This window comes from Dreissena polymorpha, chromosome 4, assembly GCF_020536995.1.
Source record: "Dreissena polymorpha isolate Duluth1 chromosome 4, UMN_Dpol_1.0, whole genome shotgun sequence".
Lineage (NCBI taxonomy): Eukaryota > Metazoa > Mollusca > Bivalvia > Myida > Dreissenidae > Dreissena > Dreissena polymorpha.
In genome coordinates this window covers 126,541,961-126,568,119 of record NC_068358.1, presented here as the reverse complement: position 1 = coordinate 126,568,119, position 26,159 = coordinate 126,541,961, and the positions used below count along the sequence as shown (strand labels likewise).

The window sequence follows — 26,159 nt, the reverse complement described above, 5'->3', positions numbered from 1 at the left end:
CAATTTCAACATTGGATATAAAAAGCACCAGTAAAAAAAATAAAATAAAAAAGTAACCCTTAACTGGGTTCGAACCACTGACTCCTGGAGTAAAAGTCTATCGCTTTGACCACTCGGACATCCGTGCTCATTCAGTGAGTGGTGTATTTTATTCTATATATAAGCAATCCTCGTAGTATAACAAAATATAACGACAACAGCAGAACTCTCCAAATTATTCAATCGTTACGCGTTGCAACGCTTTAAAATTTTCAGGTTTTTAAACCGTCAAAAGTTGCATACAATGGATATTTTAGAGCATGGTAAAAGTTCAGTATTACTGTTTCCCCACATATATCATAACTACATCGAACATATGCGAATCGTAAACATTTTTAATTTTTTTCAATTTACCAAAACTTGAAAAGGCTCCTTTAAAGTTGACTACAAAACAGCTTTTCCAAAATTTATTTCATCATTCATGGTGCAATTTTAAAATAATTTACCAGAAACGTGAACCAAGTGGAGAAGGATTGTCACGCCTTGTTAAAAGCCAAGGTCACACTCACGGCCACAGGTTATATTGTATACTGCTGTAACTTTATTTCATTATTTTATGTAGACAAGCAGCAAAATAACAGTAGCGATGTATTCAACGAAAGTCTTCAATATGCAAATTTGTAAATATACATCTATAATTATGTACATAGCGCATCCATATAATGTGAACCATTTATTTTCGCCAGCACGAAATTTCGACATTTTTAAAAGAAGAATGCATGAAGAAATAGGTATCATATGTATATTATACATAGAACCACGTATCGTTCGCAGCTGTAAGTCAAGTCTATTGAAAACAAGTCTTGCTAGAATTGTGATTGTTTCATTATATTTTATTCGGCAATTAGTTGAAAACGTGGAATTAAACTATGCAACAAATTTACAATAACAACAGTGTACAGCATAATAACACACACGCACGTGCACACACCCACTCACACACTGTCACAAAGAAAAACACTCGGATTTCATTATTCATTTTACAGACAACTCAGTGCCTAACACAAATCCAAATACTCCACGAAGCCATGTAAAATCATGTATATAAATTGTACAAAACATTTAAATTTAAGTTCATACAAGTTCTTACAAAGCCAACCAAAACGAATCGCTTTATAAACTATTTGCATAGCTAATTTATACAATTATAAATTCTATTTATATGAAGCAAAACCAAATCAGAATGATTTAAAAACGGACATATTTTTTTAAATCAATTTACATTCAAAGATTGACATATACATATGCAAAAGAAAAGTTCTTAAAAAATGAGCGAACCTCATATTAAAATAATACCTGTGTCTAGCAAACACATCATTGATCCATCAGACAATTTGTATTCACAATAGCGGTCCATTTTACAAGAAAACAACCCATGATTCAATTTGTTATTTACAAATGTAAGTTGGTCTGGCCCATTTCACAAAATATGCATAAGCTATAGCTCAATATATTCTATACAAATGTAAGTTGGTCTGGCCCATTTCAGAAACTAAGCATAAGCTATTAGCCAATATATTCTATACAAAAGTAAGTTGGTCTGGCCCATTTCACAAAATATGCATAAGCTATAACACAATATATTCTATACAAATGTAAGTTGGTCTGACCCATGTCACAAAACATCCTTATGCTATTAGCCAATATTTTCTATACAAATTTAAGTTGGTTCGTCACATTTCACAGATTATGCATAAGCTATTAGCCAATATATTCTATACAAATGTAAGTTGGTCTGGCCCATTTCGCAAAATATGCATAAGCTATAAAACAATATATTCTATACAAATGTAAGTTGGTCTGGCCCATGTCACAAAATATCCAAAAGCTATTAGCCAATATTTTCTATACAAATGTAAGTTGGTTCGTCCCATTTCGCAAAATATCCATAAGCTATAACACAATATATTCTATACAAATATAAGTTGTTTCATTATACTTTACAAAAAATATCATTAATCCCGGAGCCAATATTTTATATACGTATGCAAGTTTCTTGCCAATTTAAAATTTCATATGCTACTTATTCTTGTCCATTTTACATAAACATAATTATTCCATAATCCGATATGTTCTGTACAAACATAAGTTGGTATGTCCCATTTTTAACATTGACTGTTATGTACTAATGAAAGTTAGTTGGACCCAGATTAAAACTAAAAATAAAGATAATGCTATTGTACAAATTAACCTAGTTCTACAAATATTCACCCGTTCATGCTAGTTTTTCAACAAAATGGCAGAACGAAATATGTTAAAAATTGTGAATACATCTTCAATACATCAAGAACATCCTTTTTAGAACATGCTATACTAAATAAAATACTATTACAGTGCATCGTCTCTTAACAGTCGGGGATACAATATTATCAGTCCACACAAAATACATTCGAACATTAAAACACAATCTTGAAAGGGCATCACATTGTGTGTACTGGATAGTTTTTTGTGCGCAAATAAAACTGCCCATCGTTAATACATATCAACGCTGTGGCAACCGATATTACCGGGTATATCAATGATAACTATGAAATTATCTTGAAATTTTGACGTTTGACCCGTTGCTTGAAAGAGTTCTTTCATAAAACAAAAGCAATAGAGATTTGTCAGTAGCGATAATTCACGATTTTCATAGATCTTTCTTCACCCCGGAAATATAAAACATTTTAGCAACACGAAAAGTCAATGTTCTTTCTTGTGGGGTCTGGCTAAGCCATCAAGATTAAAATTTGACGGGTCTGTTTTTATTAAGTGCGGACATATTTTTTTAAATCAATTTACATTCAAAGATTGACATATACATATGCAAAAGAAAAGTTCTTAAAAAATGAGCGAACCTCATATTAAAATAATACCTGTGTCTAGCAAACACATCATTGATCCATCAGACAATTTGTATTCACAATAGCGGTCCATTTTACAAGAAAACAACCCATGATTCAATTTGTTATTAACAAATGTAAGTTGGTCTGGCCCATTTCACAAAATATGCATAAGCTATAGCTCAATATATTCTATACAAATGTAAGTTGGTCTGGCCCATTTCAGAAACTAAGCATAAGCTATTAGCCAATATATTCTATACAAAAGTAAGTTGGTCTGGCCCATTTCACAAAATATGCATAAGCTATAACACAATATATTCTATACAAATGTAAGTTGGTCTGACCCATGTCACAAAACATCCTTATGCTATTAGCCAATATTTTCTATACAAATTTAAGTTGGTTCGTCACATTTCACAGATTATGCATAAGCTATTAGCCAATATATTCTATACAAATGTAAGTTGGTCTGGCCCATTTCGCAAAATATGCATAAGCTATAAAACAATATATTCTATACAAATGTAAGTTGGTCTGGCCCATGTCACAAAATATCCAAAAGCTATTAGCCAATATTTTCTATACAAATGTAAGTTGGTTCGTCCCATTTCGCAAAATATCCATAAGCTATAACACAATATATTCTATACAAATATAAGTTGTTTCATTATACTTTACAAAAAATATCATTAATCCCGGAGCCAATATTTTATATACGTATGCAAGTTTCTTGCCAATTTAAAATTTCATATGCTACTTATTCTTGTCCATTTTACATAAACATAATTATTCCATAATCCGATATGTTCTGTACAAACATAAGTTGGTATGTCCCATTTTTAACATTGACTGTTATGTACTAATGAAAGTTAGTTGGACCCAGATTAAAACTAAAAATAAAGATAATGCTATTGTACAAATTAACCTAGTTCTACAAATATTCACCCGTTCATGCTAGTTTTTCAACAAAATGGCAGAACGAAATATGTTAAAAATTGTGAATACATCTTCAATACATCAAGAACATCCTTTTTAGAACATGCTATACTAAATAAAATACTATTACAGTGCATCGTCTCTTAACAGTCGGGGATACAATATTATCAGTCCACACAAAATACATTCGAACATTAAAACACAATCTTGAAAGGGCATCACATTGTGTGTACTGGATAGTTTTTTGTGCGCAAATAAAACTGCCCATCGTTAATACATATCAACGCTGTGGCAACCGATATTACCGGGTATATCAATGATAACTATGAAATTATCTTGAAATTTTGACGTTTGACCCGTTGCTTGAAAGAGTTCTTTCATAAAACAAAAGCAATAGAGATTTGTCAGTAGCGATAATTCACGATTTTCATAGATCTTTCTTCACCCCGGAAATATAAAACATTTTAGCAACACGAAAAGTCAATGTTCTTTCTTGTGGGGTCTGGCTAAGCCATCAAGATTAAAATTTGACGGGTCTGTTTTTATTAAGTGCTGCTTTATTCTATAATACGATATAGAAAACATAAATAAACGAACTTACATGCTTTTGAAAAATCATAACTTGTAATTAACATATTTACTTATCTATACACTGTTACATTGGCTGTTATCAGAATCTCTTTACAGTTTTGAATTCCGAATTCATTTTCATAAAGCATTTACTAATAGTGTGTTTAATGAAAGATTCAGTAATTGGACTAATAGTTTACAAACGTATACAAGTCCACTCTTTTACGCAGGTGCGGGTTTTACCAATTACTTCTCATACTGCCATTTCGCCGTGGATCGGCGACGGCTTGACTGGAGGCTTGAGCGTAGACGCCAGTTTTGACAGATATACCCATAATTACCAGAAATATTGTAAACAAAAAGCAGCGTTTATCAAGAACTCGTTTGTCATTTAAGTCTCGTAGAGAGAATAACGTTTAATTGTTTTGTTGCCGGAATGTTCACGGGAAATTTCGCCATCCCCCATGATAGGAAATCTATAAACATTAATGGTCGGCGCTTCATGGCCCGAAACTACGGGTAATCACGTAGCACCGTGCATTAGTGTGGAAGATAAAGGCAAGAATCTTTGGCTGCGGTCTTTGTAAGAATCGAAGTGGTGCTCCGGTTACTACAAGTCAGGTTTTGGGGCATTTCAGTCAATAATTTCTCGTTTTTTCGTATTCCGCGTGACAGTCTTATCTTTGACAACTAAACTCGTACATAAAGCCATAAAGATGTCAATTGACGAACAGAAATAGATGCACAGTACGAAAATATCACAAACTGTGAGTGCATTTACAAATATTCTAATGACACTATGTACAATACAAAGCATTCATATGAAACGCTGCACCATTTTTGCCTCTGTAACGTTATGAAAGATATATACACATTATACTAAAAAAACTAGCTATTAAAACACAGATCGTGTCCAAAAGTTTAAGATATAAATAAATGCTGCAAAACATGCGAGACAAAAATTCAACGTTTCGGGTCTCGTGTAATAAATTGTAATCACAGAAAGCGTGAGTGCGGTGTCAACACCCTACGACGACTAGACACTGAACACATTTTCTTTCACAACAAAAAGAATCCACGTCTCTTCCGGTGCTCAGCCCGCCACGAGCGAGTACAGCGCGGCTAGCGTTTACTTTCAATCGGAAAACAGCTATCTGTAACAAGCGGACGGCCATGATCACGACAATGACGACGCTTCCGGTTTCTCGGGAGGGGAGTTACCGCGGAGCTCAGACGCCCAAACCGCTTCCGGCCATCCCGTGCGACCTTTGACTTTAGGCTCAGACGATGAACTGTGACTTGTGCTGCTCTCGGAGGAGTCGTCTGATTCCTGGAAGCATAAAGAAGACAATTTAAAATAACTGTGAAATAGTTCGGTCACAGTTATTGAGATATATGTTTCATATTTACTTTTGAAATATTAAATATTTATCAAAATAAATAACAGTGTAGCGTCTTTACAATTACTACGAATAAAGGAAATGCATGTTTGTATAGCGCATGTTATGCGTGTTAATTGAATTTGTAATAGTTTGTCATCTTGTACAGTTTTATGTTTACGTTAATTCTCTTACAAAGTGTCATTATATCTCGTTATTGTACTTCTTTCTTTTTTGCAATTGTTTTAAGCAAGCGATAGAGATTGATCAAATACATTAATCTTCCATATTTTGCAACTGAAAAAGGCTATAATTAAGCAATGGCTGTGCGGTTCATCAAATACAGTGAAAGCTGATCGGCCCAGATACGCTAGTATACGTTACTTAGAATCTGTAAACAATTTCTTAATAATGCCTCAATGGAAATAAACATGATCTTCTTAATGAAGTCCATTTGATAACGATCATAAATATACATTACGCTAATTAGATAACGCAGCGCATTACTGATGCAGACGAGATTTCCTAAATATGCGCCATTTTGTTGGACAGATGCGACGCGTGCCGGCCACGTGACTTGATGATCGTCACGTGACCAAAATTAGGTTTCAGTTATTGTTGATGAACATAACTCAATAGAATTGTCGTTTATATGTTACTAAATGACGATTAATCGCCAGTCAAAGTATCAATTAATCTCTGGTTATTTTGGTATTAATTTGTTTTTACTGGGTGCCACTATGGGCCGCCATGTTGCCGACGGCCATAATGAAATAATAATTCATGAAATATCTGAACAATCTAATTTTCAACGAAGCCACCACACAACCCATACGTTCTCATATCAACATGCCTGTATATGTATTAAAATTAAAACAAATCCATATTTAACCCTTTGCATGCTGGGAAATTTGTCGTCTGCTAAAATGGCGTCTGCTGAATTACTATAATGAGCATTTTCTTCGAATTTTTTCAAAGAATACTATAAGAATAGCAAACAGTTTGGATCCAGATGAGACGCCACGTTTTGTGGCGTCTCATCTGGATCCAAACTGTTTGCAAAGGCCTTCAAAATTCGGTTACAGCACTGAAAGAGTTATTATAACGGGTCGTGTATTTTTCTGCGTAATTGTTAAAACTGTTTCTCAGCGAATTGATGATATCATTGAAAAATATACTTATGTATTTATTTACTTGACTAGGTCCATTATCCATGTGCTAAGTGAACTATTAAATTCAAGATACAAAAAATGCGGGAAAAAAGTGATTTTAAGGAAAACAATACCAATATTAGAACAGATCGGCTGTTAAATTTGATACGACGTCGATGTATCTAGCTTCATTTCTCGACCCTTTGCCAGATGGGAACGTGGCCCCTTGTCACCGAATAATCAAATTAGTTCGGCCCCTAATAATTGCTGCCTTGGTGATCAGGGATCCGGCAATAACTAGTTCGGTGTATCAATTACGCTTTATCATTTATTATTTGTTATATTCACCGCCCATTTAGCGCCAAAATGAATCGCACGAGCACCAATTTTTGACAGGAGAGCCAATATTCATTAACGTTGTACGTGAAACCCAAAGATTTCCTTATTTTTGGTTTGTTGTCGAGCATCAATAAGTATCATCTAGATTATGAAGCTAAAATCAATACTTGGAATGTACATACTAAAAAGACAAAATAAAATGTTTATATTTATAAACTAATGACTTATCTCGATTAATTAAAATGAATTATTTATAATCTAGTGTTTTATCACAATTAAAATGTATTATCTAAGGACTGAAATAATGTATGTATTTTTCATTGTAAATTGCAAGTAAAGCTATATCAAATTATATATTTTATAACCAGTTTTGCTTAATATTACTGCCACAACAATTGTTAAAATATATCGTTGAAAATAATGTCGCTGCTTAAAATCGGCCACTTTCTGTTATAAAAGATTACAATTTTTGATAACAGAAATTATGACATCGTGTTAACAGTGTTATCATTTTGATCAACACGCAATCATAAACCCAATAAGTGACATGGGTATATTTTATTGCCCTTGTTTTTTGTGCGGTCGGTCAATTGGTCGGCTACTTTTTAAACACATTAATGACAGATCAATAGGGTAATAAAAGTCGAAATTGAGTCATGTACACTATTTCGGAGTGGATTACATTATCGCACAATCTACATATGTATGTACTTTCTGATAACATTACTCAGCTAATAGAATTGAAAATACATGACATATTTAGATGATAAAATCAGAACAAGAATTTTTAGGGAAATAGGAGAGTTCTCAGAGACATTTTTTCTACATATAAATTCAGAGAAAATATACAAATATTTGAAATGTAAATAAAAGCCAGTTTTTCCTTGCATTCTTAAAAATTACTATTTCATAATACATAAAAACTATTTTTGTTGTGCTTGTGCTTACAAAAACCTTAAACAATATCATGAATTCTGAAGTAAACGTGCTGTAAAGCATATTATTATAATATTACCATGCGCGGTAAGCAAGGTAATACTGAAGTACATTTTTGTGTTACTTTATGGTACTTACACAGGAGTCCGCTATTTTCTTTTCATCTTCAACCGGAAGTGATCTTCGCTCCCTCTTCCTGGAGATGTCAGCTTTGAAACTGTTGGGTACCATGTTCGAATCTCCCTTCTCCAAAATCTCCGTCAGGTATGAAATGTAACTGATTGCAAGGCGCAACGTTTTGATCTTTGAAAGCTTAGTGTCAGAAGGCACGTTTGGAATAGAGCAGCGAAGATTTGAAAACGCATTGTTAATACTGAGCGTCCGTCGGCGCTCTTTGCGGTTTGCGGACGTCCGCCGCCTCAGACATCGGTCTCCGAACGCGTTTGTGTAGGACTCATAGTTCCCGATCTCCGAAATTGGAATGTTGTGTGCCAGCGCAAGTTCCGCCGTGTTCATGGGAAAGTCCGACCAACCGGCAAACGTCTGATGCATGCCGTCTGCGTAACCGTGATGCACGACTCCCATCATTGGCGGTGACGGCGTTCCACAGGCCGCTCCGTAGGGTTCCGGTGACATGGGAATGTCTGTGGTTCCATTTAACACCCAATTATTAAAATAATCTCTGTCCGTAAAGGGGTATTCCGGATACACAGAAGTTGAGGGGTAGTGGGCCGCCGTGAAGTAGTCCTGACCGGAAGTGATCCCCATGGAGGTCGGATGCGCGAACCCTCCGTGATAGCCACCAACACTGATACTCATAGCTGCCTTGAATTCCCCTTCCGCCTCTTATCTCGATCTTTCCGTGTCTGTGTGTCACTTTGACGCTAAACAGCACTTTGTTTCTTCTGTAAAATGTTTTCCCCTAAAAATGCGCTTCACTACACGGTTTTCGAGTACCAATAAATGTCTTTAGCTCAAGAAGTACAGATCCGATCATATATGATTTAAACGTGATTATTTCTATGCCAGAACACCAGAAAGCGAACAATAATTATCGAGACAATATCAGATAAAGATGCACACGATGCTGGTTATGGAAATGCGACATTATGCAGATTCTTATATGCAAAACAGGCCTCATTACAATATCAGTGACAGCCAATCAAATAATCAATATAAACGTTCACCAGCCAATCGCGCAATACGTCCGCCGCGAGCAACTCAAAGCTCCGCCTATCGATTCTAGCTCCGCCCTATCACGTAAGGACTAATTTTTGTGAATGGTTATACGCCTCGTTCACCAGACACGAAATTATGAAATAAAGTAGCACATTTTCCTGTACCAGACACGAATTAAATGAACGTATGGCTATCTCAGGCTCTAACATCAAATAGTCAGGAAATACGTTGTAAACATTTAAAAAAAAACATTGTTAAGGATTATTATTTCTATAAAAAAATATTTTGATTTTTAATATACATATATAAATAAGGACATATTCTTATTTTGTGTTATTTTGAGAAGTGAAGTTTCCCACGTAGTTTTAGATTTTACGTTTTTACTTGTAGTTTTTCTGGAAGATGAAGTAAGATTTTCAGCATTTATTAAATGCAATATCGCAGACCAACTGTGTATTCATTAAAAAAAACTACAACACTAAAACAACAACAATAACAATGTTGATTTATATATGAACATGTAATAATTGCCACAAGTTTCATATTTAAAAATAACTCATAAGAATCCACCTACAATTTAACCATACTATTACTTGTAATATAAACTAAGCAAAATCCTAACATGTATGAATTATTTACGGTTAATCTATGAACTGCTTTTTTCATCATGAGAAAATATCATATATATGTTTGTGTCGGTCTTCTGTAAATCAAAAATATGTGTTTTTGCAATCAAAAATATAAAGTATAGGGAAATACTTAAGACTCTCAAAAACGTGTGTTAAATTTGATACAAGATACGATTTTCCCCCCAGAAATACGTGTAAATATGATCCTTTCCCGATACACAAATGAATACTAAATAACATGTATTTTAAATGATTATTTATTTAATTAAAAGAACTATCAATAAAAGCATGGGCATTGGATTTGACGGATACGGGCAGGTTGCCTTAAACAGATGAGAATGTTTACTTAACTGGTAGATGGTGACGGACTTAATGAAGATGAAAAATACAAACTATTATTATATAATTTACATTATCGTAAACATTTATAAGGATGAATTCATAAAATGTTTCACTGGAAAATTTCGTCTTCGCTTATGGGTCCTCCGCTTAGCCATGATTGTGTTATTTAGTGTCTCCGCGTTGGAGCACATAAAAACCTCTTATGTTCATCATAACACCTCGACATTAATGAAATCAAAAGAATTAAACAAAAGAAATGAACGCTAACATAGATTCAGGTAAAATGCGTATTTACAATAACAGATATTGTCGGAGGTATTTTTATTTGCGCATTCATCCTCGACAGTATACCGCCTTATTTAAATATTCATCACAAATCAGAAGCTGCAGACAGGATTCCAGTAAATACCAATTTATTAATCATCAATTAAAGCAGATAACAACAGATTACGATGATGAAATTAACATTCTTTCAATCAACGCTGTGTACTATCATCACGTGGTTGACACGCGTTACACCGGAAGCCCGCGACAGCCACTGCGGGTAACCAGTAGTCGGATACCCAGTGTATTCGGAACGCGTGTCACGAACTCCGTTGATATGATATGCTGTGTACTTATTTACCGTTCTATCGATCCGAGCGCCGTCTTTGTCACTTTAATTGCCCTATCAATAGGCCGTTGCAGTCGTTTCAGTAAAATATCCCATAGGTAACTTTTTTGCATCTCTATTGGCGAGGAAATTTTACTTGGAAAACTGGAGATATGTGTACCTTTATTTTTTTCTGAACAGTGAACAACTAATCAAATTGGTCGCTGGAAGAAGAGAAAATAAAATGCATAAAACACGACAGATAACCACTGTTGAATTACCGAAATTGCACGTGGTTGCGTTTATATATCGAATAATTAATAATTTATGAAGCGTGCCCCATTGCTTTTAGAAAAAAAATTCTTATGAAATTTTAAATTAAGAAATAGTGCATGTGATATATCTTATAATACCGAGCTAGTGATGATAGCGATTAACAGTAACTCGTCGGGCATGGGTTTATAATTTCTAACGCGTAATCTGAAAATTTTGGTATCCCCCGGGCACTGGGCTTTGAATTTTTCGGACTCTTTCTTAATTAGTTTTCATCCAGTCATCAATCTCGAGGGTCGACGAATGTCTATAACATACATGCTAAGTTCAATCCACATATACTTCATCCAATAATTCATCAAATACTTGTCGACGTTATCTAGGGTGTTACAATAATCATAACCAATCCTGTAGAAACAAAGATTGGTGCCAGCTACATCTGCAAAAATCTTAACTGTGATAAAAACCAACAAATGTAAATGACTATCGTGGAACGGCATTTAGTATACAATAATTATTTTGTCCAAAAAAACAAACAAACAAAAAATAAACGTTGCTTCAGCTAGCATTTTTATTCTTTATTTGGACTTTAAAGTTCATTAGGTGCCTGAAGCAAGGTATTGCTGGTAATTATATTGACAGGGAAAATCCTCAACCAGTTATTACTGAGGGGTGAGCCAAGGGAGCCAATCAACGTGATTGGAAAGATACAAACTCCTCACTCTGGTTTCCTCCCCTACAATATAATAAGTTGGCAAGAGCTAAATAACAACCAGTGGGTGAAATCATCCCTAAAAATATTCGTTTATAAATCAGAGACACAATTAACTGATAAATCTTTTAATCATATCAAATTGTGTGTATTTGAAGTATTTAATATAAATAATAATAAATTTCAGTTTTACCTATTTTTGTGTGCGCTTATTTTCTTTGTAAAACTTCAAACATGAGTAGTTTACAACGCATTATTTGTGTTGTAACAATATTCACATTTTAACTGAATGTATAAATACGAGTAACCACGAATTAACGTATTAATTTGTATAGCAAACCTGTCAAACACCCAATCCTTTTGCAATTGTTGCGAGTTAAGAAACTAGAGTCATCAATATTTGCAAAAATGCATATTTATAAAATAAAATAAAGGCATTTATTTGGCAAAGCAAATAAAGATATTCGAGTGAATGTTAAACGAAGTGTATGTATTATATATTTAGTTGTTCACATTAAACAAGTCTGCATTTTTTTTCTTTTGGAAGTGTTGGTACAAGACAAGACCAAATTTTTTTTTCCGTTGACAATCATTTCCCAACGTCTTCGCCACGTAAAATCGTATCAGATTTCCGGACGACCAAGAAACGAAAACGAACTCACACCACGTCTACATCTTAATCTACATTTCAAGTTTCGTGTGAACTAGATCTACTTATAATCAAATATTTTACAAATGATAAAAACATATACATACACGCACAGCTATACAGGCTGTAGATTCTAGCTATGATATTAATTAGTAAAAACTAACATCATTTTGAATGAAAAATAATCAAATTATACCGAAAAATAAATTCTGAAAATGAAAACTTTTTATAGCTACACGCTAACCACCTGTGCATAATAGGCACAGGTTTAATAACTTAAACAGAATATGCATATTGAATACGTGATTTAAAGAAATAAAAATATATAACCTTAATTAACAGTTTGTTAAATAAACGCACAAAGATATTAGCAACTTTTTTGTAATTGTTTAAAAAGATAAAAAAGTTCAAGACAAAAATAAACGTGTAGGCATTGTAGCGATATCGTGGCCGAAGTTACGCACTTACAACGCAAATTATCGAGATCAGCACGGAAATAAATGAATAGATTTACATCCCGGGATTTACATGTTTTTGTTATATTTATTTATTCCTAAATAAAATCGACAAAAATGAATGTGCTTTTTTCAAACAAATGTTTAATATAAGTTGTCGGCCTGTATGAATATAAACAACAAACAAATATTGACGTGCTGTATTGACAAAGTTCAAATACGACGAAATGTATAACTACTGATTTAAACGTTTAAACCGAAACTCAATACCGAATAATGCTATATTCAGTGTTTATGTTTGAAGCGTGATCACAAGGTCCTATGGCCCAATGGATAAGGCGCCTGACTACGGATCAGGAGATTGCAGGTTCGAGTCCTGCTAGGATCGATATCTTTTTTAAGTAAAAACTGATAATTATACTTTTTCTGGTCGTGGGTAAAAATGAATTATTGCTACTATTGTAAAAACAACAACAACAACACGTAAACTGAATATAATTTTTATGATTAGCTAATTGTGTTCTTTAGAAAGCTCTTCCAAAATGTAGTTTAAACAGATTGTGTAAAATGTAAATCCGATATTCATATTGCATATTTCCTTTATTTGTAATTTTGATATTTTAATCGTACAAAGTTAAATGTTGAACGGATATTTTTTCTAAGAAAATATGCAACCGGACCGACCTTTAGCGATAATTATTGTAAACACGGCGGGCATGATTAATTGAAGAGAAAAAACAACAACACGATTTGCAATCAAAATAACGTTAGAAACAGACATGCTTAATATATATCCAACTATGAGGTATTAAGTAAAGCCAACTTAACCCAGTTTAGCCAACTTTAGCCAATACACGACTGACGAGACACGTTTTTAATTGACGCTCGAGTGATTATCACAGGTGTTAGGCGCGTGGCCAAGTCACTTTAACGCTATCAGTATGTCCTACAACAACGTTTTTCATCATTTTGACGAAAACAATTTCTGATATAATATGTATACATAAATATTACATCAGATTTTTGTGCCAAAATGATGAAAAATGTTGTTTTATGACAAATTGGTAGTGTTAAAGTAACTTGGGCACGAGCCAAACACCTGTGTTGATTATAGCTACCGTCGCTTTAGAGTCTAGAAGTGTAAGACTTGACTATCTATGTTCGTTCTGTCCGTTATTAAGGCCAATCTCGAATACCGGTAATCACATTGTTAACATATTGACTTTAAGATGCATCGCCGTTTTGTTGTTCCCTTATACTACAATGTAGTAATTTGTAAAATAGAATTAAACATATTTAAGATACCGTATGAGTTTGTACATGCCTATGTACTGTTCCTAAGATTGCTTTCGTTTTAATCAGTTTTATAAACTGCACTATTATTTAACGTGCTTAAAAATGTGTTTTTACTGCTACATGTATTATTTAAATAAATTTAAATGGAATATGATCATATCGAGCACCATTAGAAGTTGTTTGTATTGACTCTCGCTTGATATTTGATAAAAAGTGTGACCCTCACGCGATTTGAGCACGCTACCTTCTGATCTGAACTTAAACGCGCTACCGTTGCGCCACATGGAACGCCACGATGAGTTGCATGGAATTTGCTGTGTAAGACTTGACTATGATGACTGTGTTCAATGTGTCCGTTATCAAGGCCAATACTGAATACCTACATTAAATATTGCGATTTTAAGACGCACCGTTTTGTTGTTGCGTCATAGGTATATCATTTTGCGAGGTCCTGTGGCCCAATGTACGGATCAGGAGATTTCAGGTACGAGTCCTGCCAGGATTGTACCTTTATTCAAACATGTAATTCAACTGATTTAAGATACCGTATTGAGTTTGTACATGTTTATATACCGTACCTAACATTGCTGCCGCTTTAAGTAGATTTATAAACTTCACTTTTATTTAACATGCTTAAACCTTTGTTTTTACTGCTATTATAAAAAAATCGAATTGAAAATGATTATATCGAGCGCCATTTGAAGTTTTTAGTATAGACTCTCGCTTGAAATTTGATTAAAAGGTGTGACCCTGACGTGATTCGAACACGCAACCTTCTGATCTGGAGTCAGACGCGCTACCGTTGCGCAACAGATTCGCTTCGAGCTCTATGTGTAAAACTTGACTATGACGTGTTCAATGTGTCCGTTATCAAGGCCAATATTGAATACCTACATTAAATATTGCGATTTCAAGACGCGCCGTTGTTTTGTTGTTACGTCATAGGTATGTCATTTTGCGGGGTCCCAATGGATAAGGCGCCTGACTACGGATCAGGAGATTGCAGGTTCGTGTCCTGCCATGATCGATACTTTTTTCATATATGAAATGAAATGTATACCGTACCTAACATTGCTTTCGCTTAAAGCAGTTTCATGAACTTCACTTTTATTTAACGTGCTTAAACATTTATTTTTACTGCTATTGTGCAAATCAAATTCAATGGAATATGGTAATATCGAGCGCAAAAGGAAGTTTTTAGTATGAACTCTCGCGTGACAGTTTGATAAAAAGTGTGACCCAGACGTGATTCGTACACGCAACCTTCTAATCTAGAGTCAGACGTGCTATCGTTGCGCCACAGAGTCGCTTCGAGTTATCTGTGTATGACTTGACTATGATGTGTTCAATGTGTCCGTTATCAAGGTCAATATTGAATACCTATAGTAAATATTGCGATTTCACGATGCACCGTTGTTTTGTTATTGCGTCATGAAAATTAAATATTGTGAGGTCCTGTGGCCCAATGGATAAGGCGCCTGACTACGGATCAGGAGATTGCAGGTTCGAGTCCTGCCAGGATCGTTACTTTTATGTAGAATATGGAATTCAACTGATTTAAGATACCGTATTGAGTTTGTACATATTTATGTACCATACCTGCTGCTGCTTTAAGCAGTTTCATAAACTACACTATTATTTAACGTGCTTAGACATTTTTCATTACGATATTACCATGCACCGTTTGTTTTGCTGCGTATTATTCTTTACAGTATTGTGGCGTCTTGCGCCCAGTGGATACGGCGCCTGTCAGTTGATCACGTGATTGCAGCTTCGAAGCTGACAAAGTCATATTTGTTTAATTTTAGTTTATTTTATTTTAAAGTTAAACATATTGAACAAACTGTTTAAGCATGTTCTATATTACTGTATTTTATCTTCTAGCAACCGTTTTAAACAGCTATTCAAAATGCCAACGGTACATAACGTTGATTCATATTATTGATTCGCAGTAGTAAAAACTATTTCAGCGAACATATAATTTCGGTTCGATTTGTAGACTTGTAAGGCGACTATTCGGGGGGGGGGGGGGGGGGGGGGAATATTTAATAAAAATGTGTTTCGAAATCTGCTAATGAGAACACCATGTCCATAAAAATCATGAATCTAGGTTTTGTTAAACACGTATTTTTTCAATTTTACTCGCTTGTGACTGTGTCTGTGGCTTATAGAGAAAATTTTGAGTCAATAATATATGTAACAATAATGAAAATCCTTAAATATCTACTGTAGCTATGTTTTTGGTAGATATGTAGCCCTGGATTGAACGTGATTATAACGTAAGTATTGCCCTGTCATTTCGTCGGTCCCCATTACTTCTCTTTCAACAAATTGATTTTGCACACGAGCAGGAACTAACAATACATTTATTTTGCACACGAGCGGGAACTAACAATACATTTAATCACGACACAATTGCGGCTCACTCCTCATCGGCTTTTCAAAGTTTTATTTACTTCTTCTGATCCATATCACAAAGTACAGTTACATACGACCGACTTTTAAAGCCCGTATGTCACTGATACACACTCCGCCCGACCCCTCAGGACAACAACAGTGTAGGGAATAATTTCTGGCGATCTGTTACGTAACTTCAACGCATTAACTTAAACATTACACAACTCACCAACAGGTCCTAAAGATTATGATCTAAGCGTACATTTATAATAGGGCTGAGCGGTCTTTTTATCTTACCGGTATTGTCTTAAGAAGTTGATGTAATTAAAGAGATACTATCTAATTGATGAATATACATGCATAGTATTAAGCGGTGCATGGTTTCCGTTTCTGAAAACCCAGTCTAAAAGACCGTTTATAATGAAAAAGGACCAGTTCAATCACCAGTAAATGCAATCCCCTTAATTACCTCAACTTCTTTAGACAATATCAAGTAAATTAAAGACATAAATCGCTGACCCTCGTATGCTGTTTTAAGAGACGGAGATATACAATATGTGCGAAACACATGTCAACATGGGCTTATTCAAACAATAACTTGTACATATGAGCACGGTCAGTCAAAGATATTGTATGAAATCTTTTGTTTTTCAAAATTAAAATTTCTAATTTATGAAAACTAAAATATATTTTTCATTTTTAAACTTTTGATATTTCAGGAAATCAAAAGCTTTCTCTTGACAGGTTCGTTGTTTTGGAAATATGTGATCGCTACAAAATATCGATATGAAATGTAATTGCAGAATCACAAGGAGTCCTATTACCAATTGGCAGCTTAACATTGAGTCTTGTTACCAAGTGTCAGATTTATGTGAACCAACCTCCAAATAGCAGCTGTACGGTTAATCAGGATAGCAAATTTAAGCTTTGCTTCGAACCGGCTACTGAGCTTTACACTGAGTCCGGTTACCATATCACCCCCGGAAACCCGATATTATGTGAAAAGTTGGAAGTGCATGGAAAAGTTTCCGAAAATTTATGGTGAATTTCGGTAGGGTAAGTAAATCCAGTTCTATAATTGTTTAAAGGCATTTTTGAATTAAAATATCGTTTGGTATATGCAAAGGTGGTATTATCATGTATGTTAGAAAAATCCTGGTTATGATTATTTAGGATTTATTTTAATATGGCTATTTGAAGTCGGCGATGCAGGGATTTGTCCCCTATTTAGCAGTTTATTTACAAATTTCTTTAAATGTATGCCAGTGAACAAGTTTTTGCACCGAAAATGATATCAACCAATGTCCCCGAGTAACATATCCGCCAGGGTTTCTTAAAAAAAAATTCGTATTGGTGGAGAAATTCGACTTTACATTCAACACGTTGATGAAAAAATGATATGACCCGGTGCAGTGCCAAAGATGTCAAGATATGACAGGAGTGCAGTTCATTTATAAACTTAAAAGCTCATTGTTACAGCTGAGTTATGCCCACTCTAATACCTTTTAGATCATTTTTATTGAACTTCGAGGTTTCGTAATTATATCCTTTCTAAAGCTTATTTAATTGCCAGCTTATTTGTATCTTTTGTTGTTTTTTATGGTTTAAAAATCATTGTAACTGTAAAGCAATTGATTAATACAGGTAATAATATACGTCAGTTAGGCAATCTAAACATTTATATTAATATTTTCTGCCTATAGTTCCAATTATGGATAGACTTTCATAAATCTGAACTAAATTTGGATCAATGATACATGACTTAAAGTTGACAGCTTTGCAAACATCTCCGACAATTTACGTGTGTCAATGTCTGTTTATTTTCGTTCCTTTTGGTAAGGATAAATGCAAAGTGTAAACATAAATTTTCAAAACCCTATCTTAGACTCCTTCTTATGTGCATTTGCATAGATAACACGCAGTTCTCATCCACTGAAACCTCAAGCCTTGAAGGAATATATTCAGTCAGATTTCAGCAAATTATAACATTTAAAACTAGGCGTACTTCCCATTTGAGTGTTATCTATGCAAATACGAAAATAAATCAAGTTCCAGATGGACTAGATTTATAACATTAATTTAAAATTAACCCGGTGTAACTTAACTAGTTACAAATGAATTTTAGGAAAAAGGAATTGTAATAGATGCACCTGATTTAATTATACTTTGGTCATAAATTACCGTATTTAAGGATATGTGATACATTCGACTAATTAGATATTGAAAGGACCAAACGTTTTGTGTTTAAAACTTTTTATTTTCGCTCTATTTCATTTAAAGTACTTACTACTTATTTGTAAATCTCTCGAGTCCGTTTGTTGTTGTCTATAGTATACCTGTAGTTATTGTTGAATTCACGTTCAACGTTTTACAAATTTAGAACTATGAATGTAAACAAGCTTAACCTTATACTAATGCGTTGTTAACACCCGTGCAATTGAGAATACATGAGATACCGCCGCTACCTGTTGAGAACAAATTAAACGTTTCCCAGACATCAAATTTAACCCCGCTGTACTAGCAAGCACTATCAACACGGTTACGCAACAGGCGCGTGATATGTATTGGACTCTCGATATTCGACTATACTTATTGGTCAGTAGTTGTTTTATGTTCCCGTATCTATCAATAGCCTCAGATTTAAAATAATATGTGCTGCGCAAAAATATCACGTGATTAAGACGCAGTAAATAGTGAACTATTTTGATAAATCATTAACATTCTCTTCATTAATTATTGATTTTTTTCTATATACCCTCCGTTCAAAAATATTCCATTTAACACGATATTCTCATAATGTTTCCATTTGTGAATGAATAAAGTTGAAGAACTGAAACCTCTGGCAAAAAGTATAAAACACTTTCTCGGCGCGGATGCGGTAGTTATCAGGTTTATCGTACCTAAGAAAACTGGCTTAAAAACGTAATATTAACCTTAGCTGTTCGCAAGCGAACAACCAAAAATACACACATCGACGACTCTCTGTTAATATAAGATATACACAAAACTTTAGATGAACATAAAGGCTGTTTATTTTTGTTATTTATGATACTCAGTACTATTTAAAATCAATTCATTTATGCGCACTCTTCCGAGACATCTTCTAAAAAACTATAAACCACCGTTAAAAATGTCGTCGGCATTTCAAAGAAATTTGCATTTGCTACTTATGATGCATATCACAAAGTACAGCTATATACTACAAACTTTACAAGTTTGTGTGTCTCTGATACACACTCCGCCCGACCAGTCGTTTAGGGGAAGGACTCCAAGGAAGTATATGTTACGTAACTGTATATAATATGTATCAATGGATATTAAATGTCATTTGATTGCGATTTTCAATTAACTTTCACTAAAACAAGTTTTTTTCTCAGATGATTTTTCAACTGTTTCGGAGGTGGTAAACCTCGAATAAAATGGTCGTGACAATAGATTTGATATTTTAAACCGAAAAAAAACGTTCCGATTCAGGTTGGCTATTTAAGCCCAGCTTATTTATAGTTTTGAGTCTAACTACAGAAGAATCAATTTGCATTCTCGCGTTTCACTCAGGCTATCCAGGTTGGAATCCCAATTCCGGTGTAAATGAGTTTGGTCGGAGGTCACAATACATGACACTTGGGTGTACCCAAGTCCCGAACTACATAACACAAAACCACTCAAAACTAGAGCTTTGTCACAGACGTTTTTCACAGTCGTGACGAATACCCCACATGCCGCATTGACACAGAATATTTTGCATGTTGTCTCAACAAAAAACATTGGACGCCATGCTAAATGTTTAAAACGCACTAAGTGACCCCGTGACCTAGTTTATGACCCGGCATGGCCCATGTTCGAACTTGGCCTTAAGATAAGCTAGATAAAACGTCTGACCAAGTTCGGTGAAGATCTAATGAAAACTACTTGAATTAGAGAGCGGACACCATGCTGAATGTTAAAAAAGCATTAAGTGACCCCGTGACCTAGTTTTTGGCCCGACATGGCCCATGTTCAAACTTGGCGTAGACATCATCTAGATAAAACTTCTGACCAAGTTTGGTGAAGATATTGGATGAAAACTTCTTGAATTAGAGAGCGGACAACATGCTGAATGTTTAAAGCGCACTAAGTGACCCCGTGACCTAGTTTTTGACCCGGCATAACCCATATTCAAACTTGACCTAGACAACATCTAGATACAACTTCTGACCAAGTTTAATGAAGACCGGATGAAAACTACTTGAATAAGAGAGCGGACACCATGCTCAATGTTTAAAACGCACTAAGTGACCATGTGACCTAGTTTTTGACCTGCCATGACCCATGTTCGAACTAGGCCTAGACATCATCTAGATACAACTTCTGACCAAGTTTGGTGAAGCTCTGATGAATACTACTTGAATTAGAGAGCGGACTTCATGCTAAATGTTTAAAACGCACTAAGTGACCTCATGACCTAGCTTTTGACCCGGCATGGCCCATATTCAAACTTGACACAGACATAATCTACATACAACATCTGACCAAGTTTGGTGAAGATCGGATGAAAACAACTTGGATTAGAGAGCGGACACTTAATACGGACCGACCGACAGACAGACAGACAGACAGACAGACAGACCGACAGACTGACAGACAAGCTCACTCCTATATACCCCTTAAACTTCGTTTGTGGGGGTATAACTAAACATTAATCAGTACAATTACGGGGTTACTGTAATCTTAGTAGTAGGTAGGTTGTGTGACTGATGTCTGTCAGTTTTGGTGTATGGACAGGTTTGAAGACCTACAAGAACGCAAACACAAAAAATCGTCAACACGACACGTTTATATTATATACCAATCTATTTTGAAATGATTGATATGTGGCTTGACGTGTTTGAAGGGCGCCAACGCGCGGAGACATGTATTCGCGCCATCACGACAAATATGGCAGGTATCATTCCTTCGTATTGGTGGGTCGAAAGTGCGACAAATCGATAACACGTTATTTTTAAGGACGAAATCAGCCACAATATGCAGGTGTACAAGGACACTGTCGGGGTACTTGAATCACTGAAGCGACTCATACAAATCTAGAAGCGCACATTGTTATGGCACATGGTCCTGTGGCCCAATGGATAAGGCGCCTGACTACGGATCAGGAGATTGCAGGTTCGAGTCCTGCCAGGATCGATATTGTTATTTTGTTATAATCTCGTAATCAACTGATTTTCAGATACAGTATTATACGCGTACACTTATTCACAGGTTTACACCATTTTCTAAACAACATTATTTAACGTCGATATACATGTATTTTTACTTATTTTGTAAAAATAGAAGAATGGAATGTTATCAAATCAATATCCATATTGATAAGCCTTTAATCGAGTGATGATTGATAAAAGGTGTGACTCTGACGTGATTCGAACACGCAACCTTCTGATCCGGAGTCAGACGCGCTACCGTTGCGTCACAGAGTCGATATATTTATGAATACTTACATGGGAAACATAACGCCTCCACCTTGCGTTATGTAGTTGTTTCGTAATACGACAGACAGACAGACAGACAGACAGACAGACAGACAGACAGACAGACAGACAGACAGACAGACAGACAGACAGACAGACAGACAGACAGACAGACAGACAGACAGACAGACAGACAGACAGACAGACAGACAGACAGACAGACAGACAGACAGACAGACAGACAGACAGACAGACAGACAGACAGACAGACAGACAGACAGACAGACAGACAGACAGACAGACAGACAGACAGACAGACAGACAGACAGACAGACAGACAGACAGACAGACAGACAGACAGACAGACAGACAGACAGACAGACAGACAGACAGACAGACAGACAGACAGACAGACAGACAGACAGACAGACAGACAGACAGACAGACAGACAGACAGACAGACAGACAGACAGACAGACAGACAGACAGACAGACAGACAGACAGACAGACAGACAGACAGACAGACAGACAGACAGACAGACAGACAGACAGACAGACAGACAGACAGACAGACAGACAGACAGACAGACAGACAGACAGACAGACAGACAGACAGACAGACAGACAGACAGGCAGGCAGGCAGGCAGGCAGGCAGGCAGGCAGGCAGACAGACAGATTTTTTATTCAAGACTTATACAAAGTACATCGTCTATATATATACAATCGCACATATATATACACACATAATACGCATGCAATATCGCGAAGTGTATGTAATGCTATAACGCTAATGTACTGAAGTTTTTAAAACAATACAAAATAAACAAAATACACAAATCGGACGACCATTATTTTATAATGAAAGATAGACAATTATTAAATCAACCGACCCTTAGGCGATGTTTTGAGGTATTTAATAGCCACATTGAAACGCATGCCAATATTGGCTTCTTAAAATCAGTATATTGTCTCTTAAAACAGTCAATTGTCGTTATAAAAGCTGAGATATTTTTCCTCAACTCACATTGACATCTTTGAAAACTATGGCATAATTCTTCACGAGCGTCTTGAACATGCACGTTGTTCATGGAAAAAAGTTATCGTATTAAATTATCAATCTGATATCAAATTATAGCTTGACAGTGAAGCCGGTTACCAAATATCAGATTATTTGATAAAAAGTGTGACCCTGACGTGATTCGAACACGCAACCTTCTGATCTGGAGTCAGACGCGCTACCGTTGCGCCACAGAGTCGCTTTAGTTTATCGTGTAAGACTTGACTATAATGCGTTCAATGCGTCCGTTATCAAGGCCAATATTGAATACCTACATTGTAAATATTGCGATTTCACGATGTACCGTTGTTTCGTTGTAAGATGGTCGCTTAGCGACCGTCTAAGGTGGTTAGTCTAAAATGCAGGTCGATACGCCTTAGCTACTAGGAGCCCAATACCCGCTTACTACGCGTTTCCGCGCGAGAAAGAGTTGTATAATTTATGCAAGAGGTTTGAGTTCTCCAATTATATTCATTCACAAACGGAAACATGATATCAATATCGTGTTAAATGCAATAGTTTCGAAGGGTGCTTTTATAGAAAAGAATCAATAAACAAATGATCGCATTGTACGTGTCGCGGAGGAGATTGTTTATGAATGAATAAAATAGTCCACTTTATGCAGCGTCTTCATGACGTAGTATTTTTGCTCAGTCCATTCATAATATGAGGCTATTAATAGATGCGCCTGTCAATAAACAAAGGAAAGTCCAGGGGCGATAACAACGCAATAGGTTACGCTCTCACATACACCTCAATGACGTAGTACAGGTCATTCGTAAATTGAGGCTATTAATAGATTCGGGAAAACGTTAACGCTTATTTATATTCTCAATTTATAAAACGTTGAACATAAGTTCAACAATAACTTCAGCGATACGATAGACAAAAACAAAAAATGTTTCATAATCGCTAAACCCGAATATAACACACAATTTATAATAATAATGCGAATGACCTGTTTCGTAACCTCGTTCATGCTAATACAGCGGGTATTTCTGGAAAACGTTCTTTGGTTCTTAACAGATAGCGGCGATCTTTTGTATTTACGGGTGCTAGCAACCCAATAGTAGAAGGTTAGTAGAAGGTTTAGCTTGTTTATATTCACAGTTCTCAATACATAGACATACATATGAGTTCATCAATTACTACAGGCATACTATAGGCAGCTTCGAAAATGCTTTATAATCGCTAAAACCGAAAACAACTAAATATATTATATTAAATATATTTATAACAATAAATATCTTCTAAAAATGTAGTCGGCGTATACGCTGACTTTGAAATAAAGTTTGCAATTTACTTTTCTAAATAAATAATTACGTTTAAACAAAAGTTAAACTATTGTGTTGTGTTTTTCACTTTTAAGTTGCATATTCACCGCATGAAATGTGTGTTAGCATTGTCAAACCACACATTAGTGTGAGAAGATAAAAAATATACTACGGGAGAGCACTTCATATGTGTCCTCATATGCCTTGTTATGGGTATCTTTCTTCACTATCGAAATGTATCGTATGTTGATATTTGATTTAAACGCAGTTTTCTTTCGACACATTTAAATCACACGTCAATAGCGCCGTCATGCGAAAATGGGTCTTATGCGTTTCGGCAAGCGTAGGCGATGCTGTTCGCTATAAAATCACTCAATATGTTATGTTTCTCCTTACCAGACGGAGAGATAACTGAGTGGGCTATTTATATGATTGGCGCATATGGAATAAGACCCATTTTCGCATGACGAGGGTCATTACAAATCTCATTGCGAATTGAAAATGCCACATTTAAGAACAATGCTTTTTGATACAAAATTGAATTCAAAATAGCAAAATTGTTAATAATGGCAGCCTATCCACACATTAAGGAATGATTTCCAGACGTGCTGACCAAGTACGGCAAACATTTTGGTATGATAATTAAACGATTTTCTCTTATCGTGACACTATACTATTTCGCTAATGATTGTTTTCTCATCTTGGAGGCGAAAGTGAAATTCTGCGAGATGGATTGTAACGCGTAATTGTAACAGGGCCACAATTTGTGTCGTTTGAGAGTAGTCCGGAATTCCTTACACTGAACAGTGCTACATCCTTTGAATTGAGCACACACGCAGTGATGTAGCAAAAACTCAGAGGTTGTATCTCGAATCAGCTTATTAAATATTCGAAAATATTAATGCGTGTCTGTTGGCGTTATGTAAAAGTCACTAATATGAAAACTGAGTAAAACAGCTACGCCTAAAAGCGCATTAGTGCTCTATACCCATGTTTATGTCAGCGTTGTTGACACCGTGTGAACTGCTCGGGTAACAAGTAAAGCATAAACAGCAATGTTTATATACCTTTATTCCTCCATATACAAGATACGCAGATTATTGTATATTTTGAATTTGTATATGGTGTCAAAAATCAAAAGTTTTGTACACGGAACTTTCATTATGAATTTATATTCTTGGTGAGATAGTTATTTGATATTAGAAAAAATATTCCTTTAATATGATGGTGACTGCAAATTTTCTTTATATTAAGTTCTCATTAACATTTTCATCATACTTTCTATGCTTCCAGAACGTCCAAAAAGCATGTTGTTTTTATTTTGTCTAAGTTATTTCTATGAAATAATAAGGATGATAAAAAGTGCACACAAAACTCGACCCGTGCGCTATGACACACACTTTATAAAGTTGAATGGCGTGTGTTCATTTCAAACTTGCGATTGATTTTGAAAAATGAATTGCGTGTTAAATTATGCAATAGCGAACATCTTCAGTGCCTTCAGCGCTTTGATTATGTCATAGGCAATGCACGTTGCGTGGTCCTGTGGCCCAATGGATAAGGCGCCTGACTACGGATCAGGAGATTGCAGGTTCGAGTCCTGCCAGGATCGTTATTTTTTTCAAATATGGAATTCAATCGATTTAAGATATCGGGTTGAGTTTGTACATGTATATGTACCGTACC

The 26,159-nt window shown here is 35.3% G+C and overlaps 1 protein-coding gene and 7 non-coding genes across 8 annotated transcripts; 4 read left to right on the top strand and 4 right to left on the bottom strand.

Annotated features, from left to right (window-relative positions):
* Positions 1–5,546: 5,546 nt before the first annotated feature.
* Positions 5,547–9,153, bottom strand: LOC127876173 (heart- and neural crest derivatives-expressed protein 2-like). The gene is made up of 2 exons (XM_052421179.1): positions 8,314–9,153; positions 5,547–5,700 (listed from the first exon to the last, which is right to left on the bottom strand). Exons 1-2 carry the CDS (start codon positions 8,992–8,994, stop codon positions 5,548–5,550), a joined length of 834 nt encoding a protein of 277 aa, XP_052277139.1. The 5' UTR covers positions 8,995–9,153; the 3' UTR covers position 5,547.
* Positions 9,154–13,321: 4,168 nt separating this feature from the next.
* Trnar-acg (transfer RNA arginine (anticodon ACG)) lies at positions 13,322–13,394 on the top strand. Its single transcript has one exon. It is a non-coding gene; the product is annotated as a tRNA-Arg (tRNA).
* Positions 13,395–15,047: 1,653 nt separating this feature from the next.
* Positions 15,048–15,119, bottom strand: Trnaw-cca (transfer RNA tryptophan (anticodon CCA)). The gene has a single exon. It is a non-coding gene; the product is annotated as a tRNA-Trp (tRNA).
* A 634-nt stretch (positions 15,120–15,753) lies between these two features.
* Positions 15,754–15,826, top strand: Trnar-acg (transfer RNA arginine (anticodon ACG)). The gene has a single exon. It is a non-coding gene; the product is annotated as a tRNA-Arg (tRNA).
* A 5,960-nt stretch (positions 15,827–21,786) lies between these two features.
* On the top strand, positions 21,787–21,859 carry Trnar-acg (transfer RNA arginine (anticodon ACG)). Its single transcript has one exon. It is a non-coding gene; the product is annotated as a tRNA-Arg (tRNA).
* Positions 21,860–22,077: 218 nt separating this feature from the next.
* On the bottom strand, positions 22,078–22,149 carry Trnar-ccg (transfer RNA arginine (anticodon CCG)). Its single transcript has one exon. It is a non-coding gene; the product is annotated as a tRNA-Arg (tRNA).
* A 1,177-nt stretch (positions 22,150–23,326) lies between these two features.
* Trnaw-cca (transfer RNA tryptophan (anticodon CCA)) lies at positions 23,327–23,398 on the bottom strand. The gene has a single exon. It is a non-coding gene; the product is annotated as a tRNA-Trp (tRNA).
* Positions 23,399–26,012: 2,614 nt separating this feature from the next.
* On the top strand, positions 26,013–26,085 carry Trnar-acg (transfer RNA arginine (anticodon ACG)). Its single transcript has one exon. It is a non-coding gene; the product is annotated as a tRNA-Arg (tRNA).
* Positions 26,086–26,159: the final 74 nt, after the last annotated feature.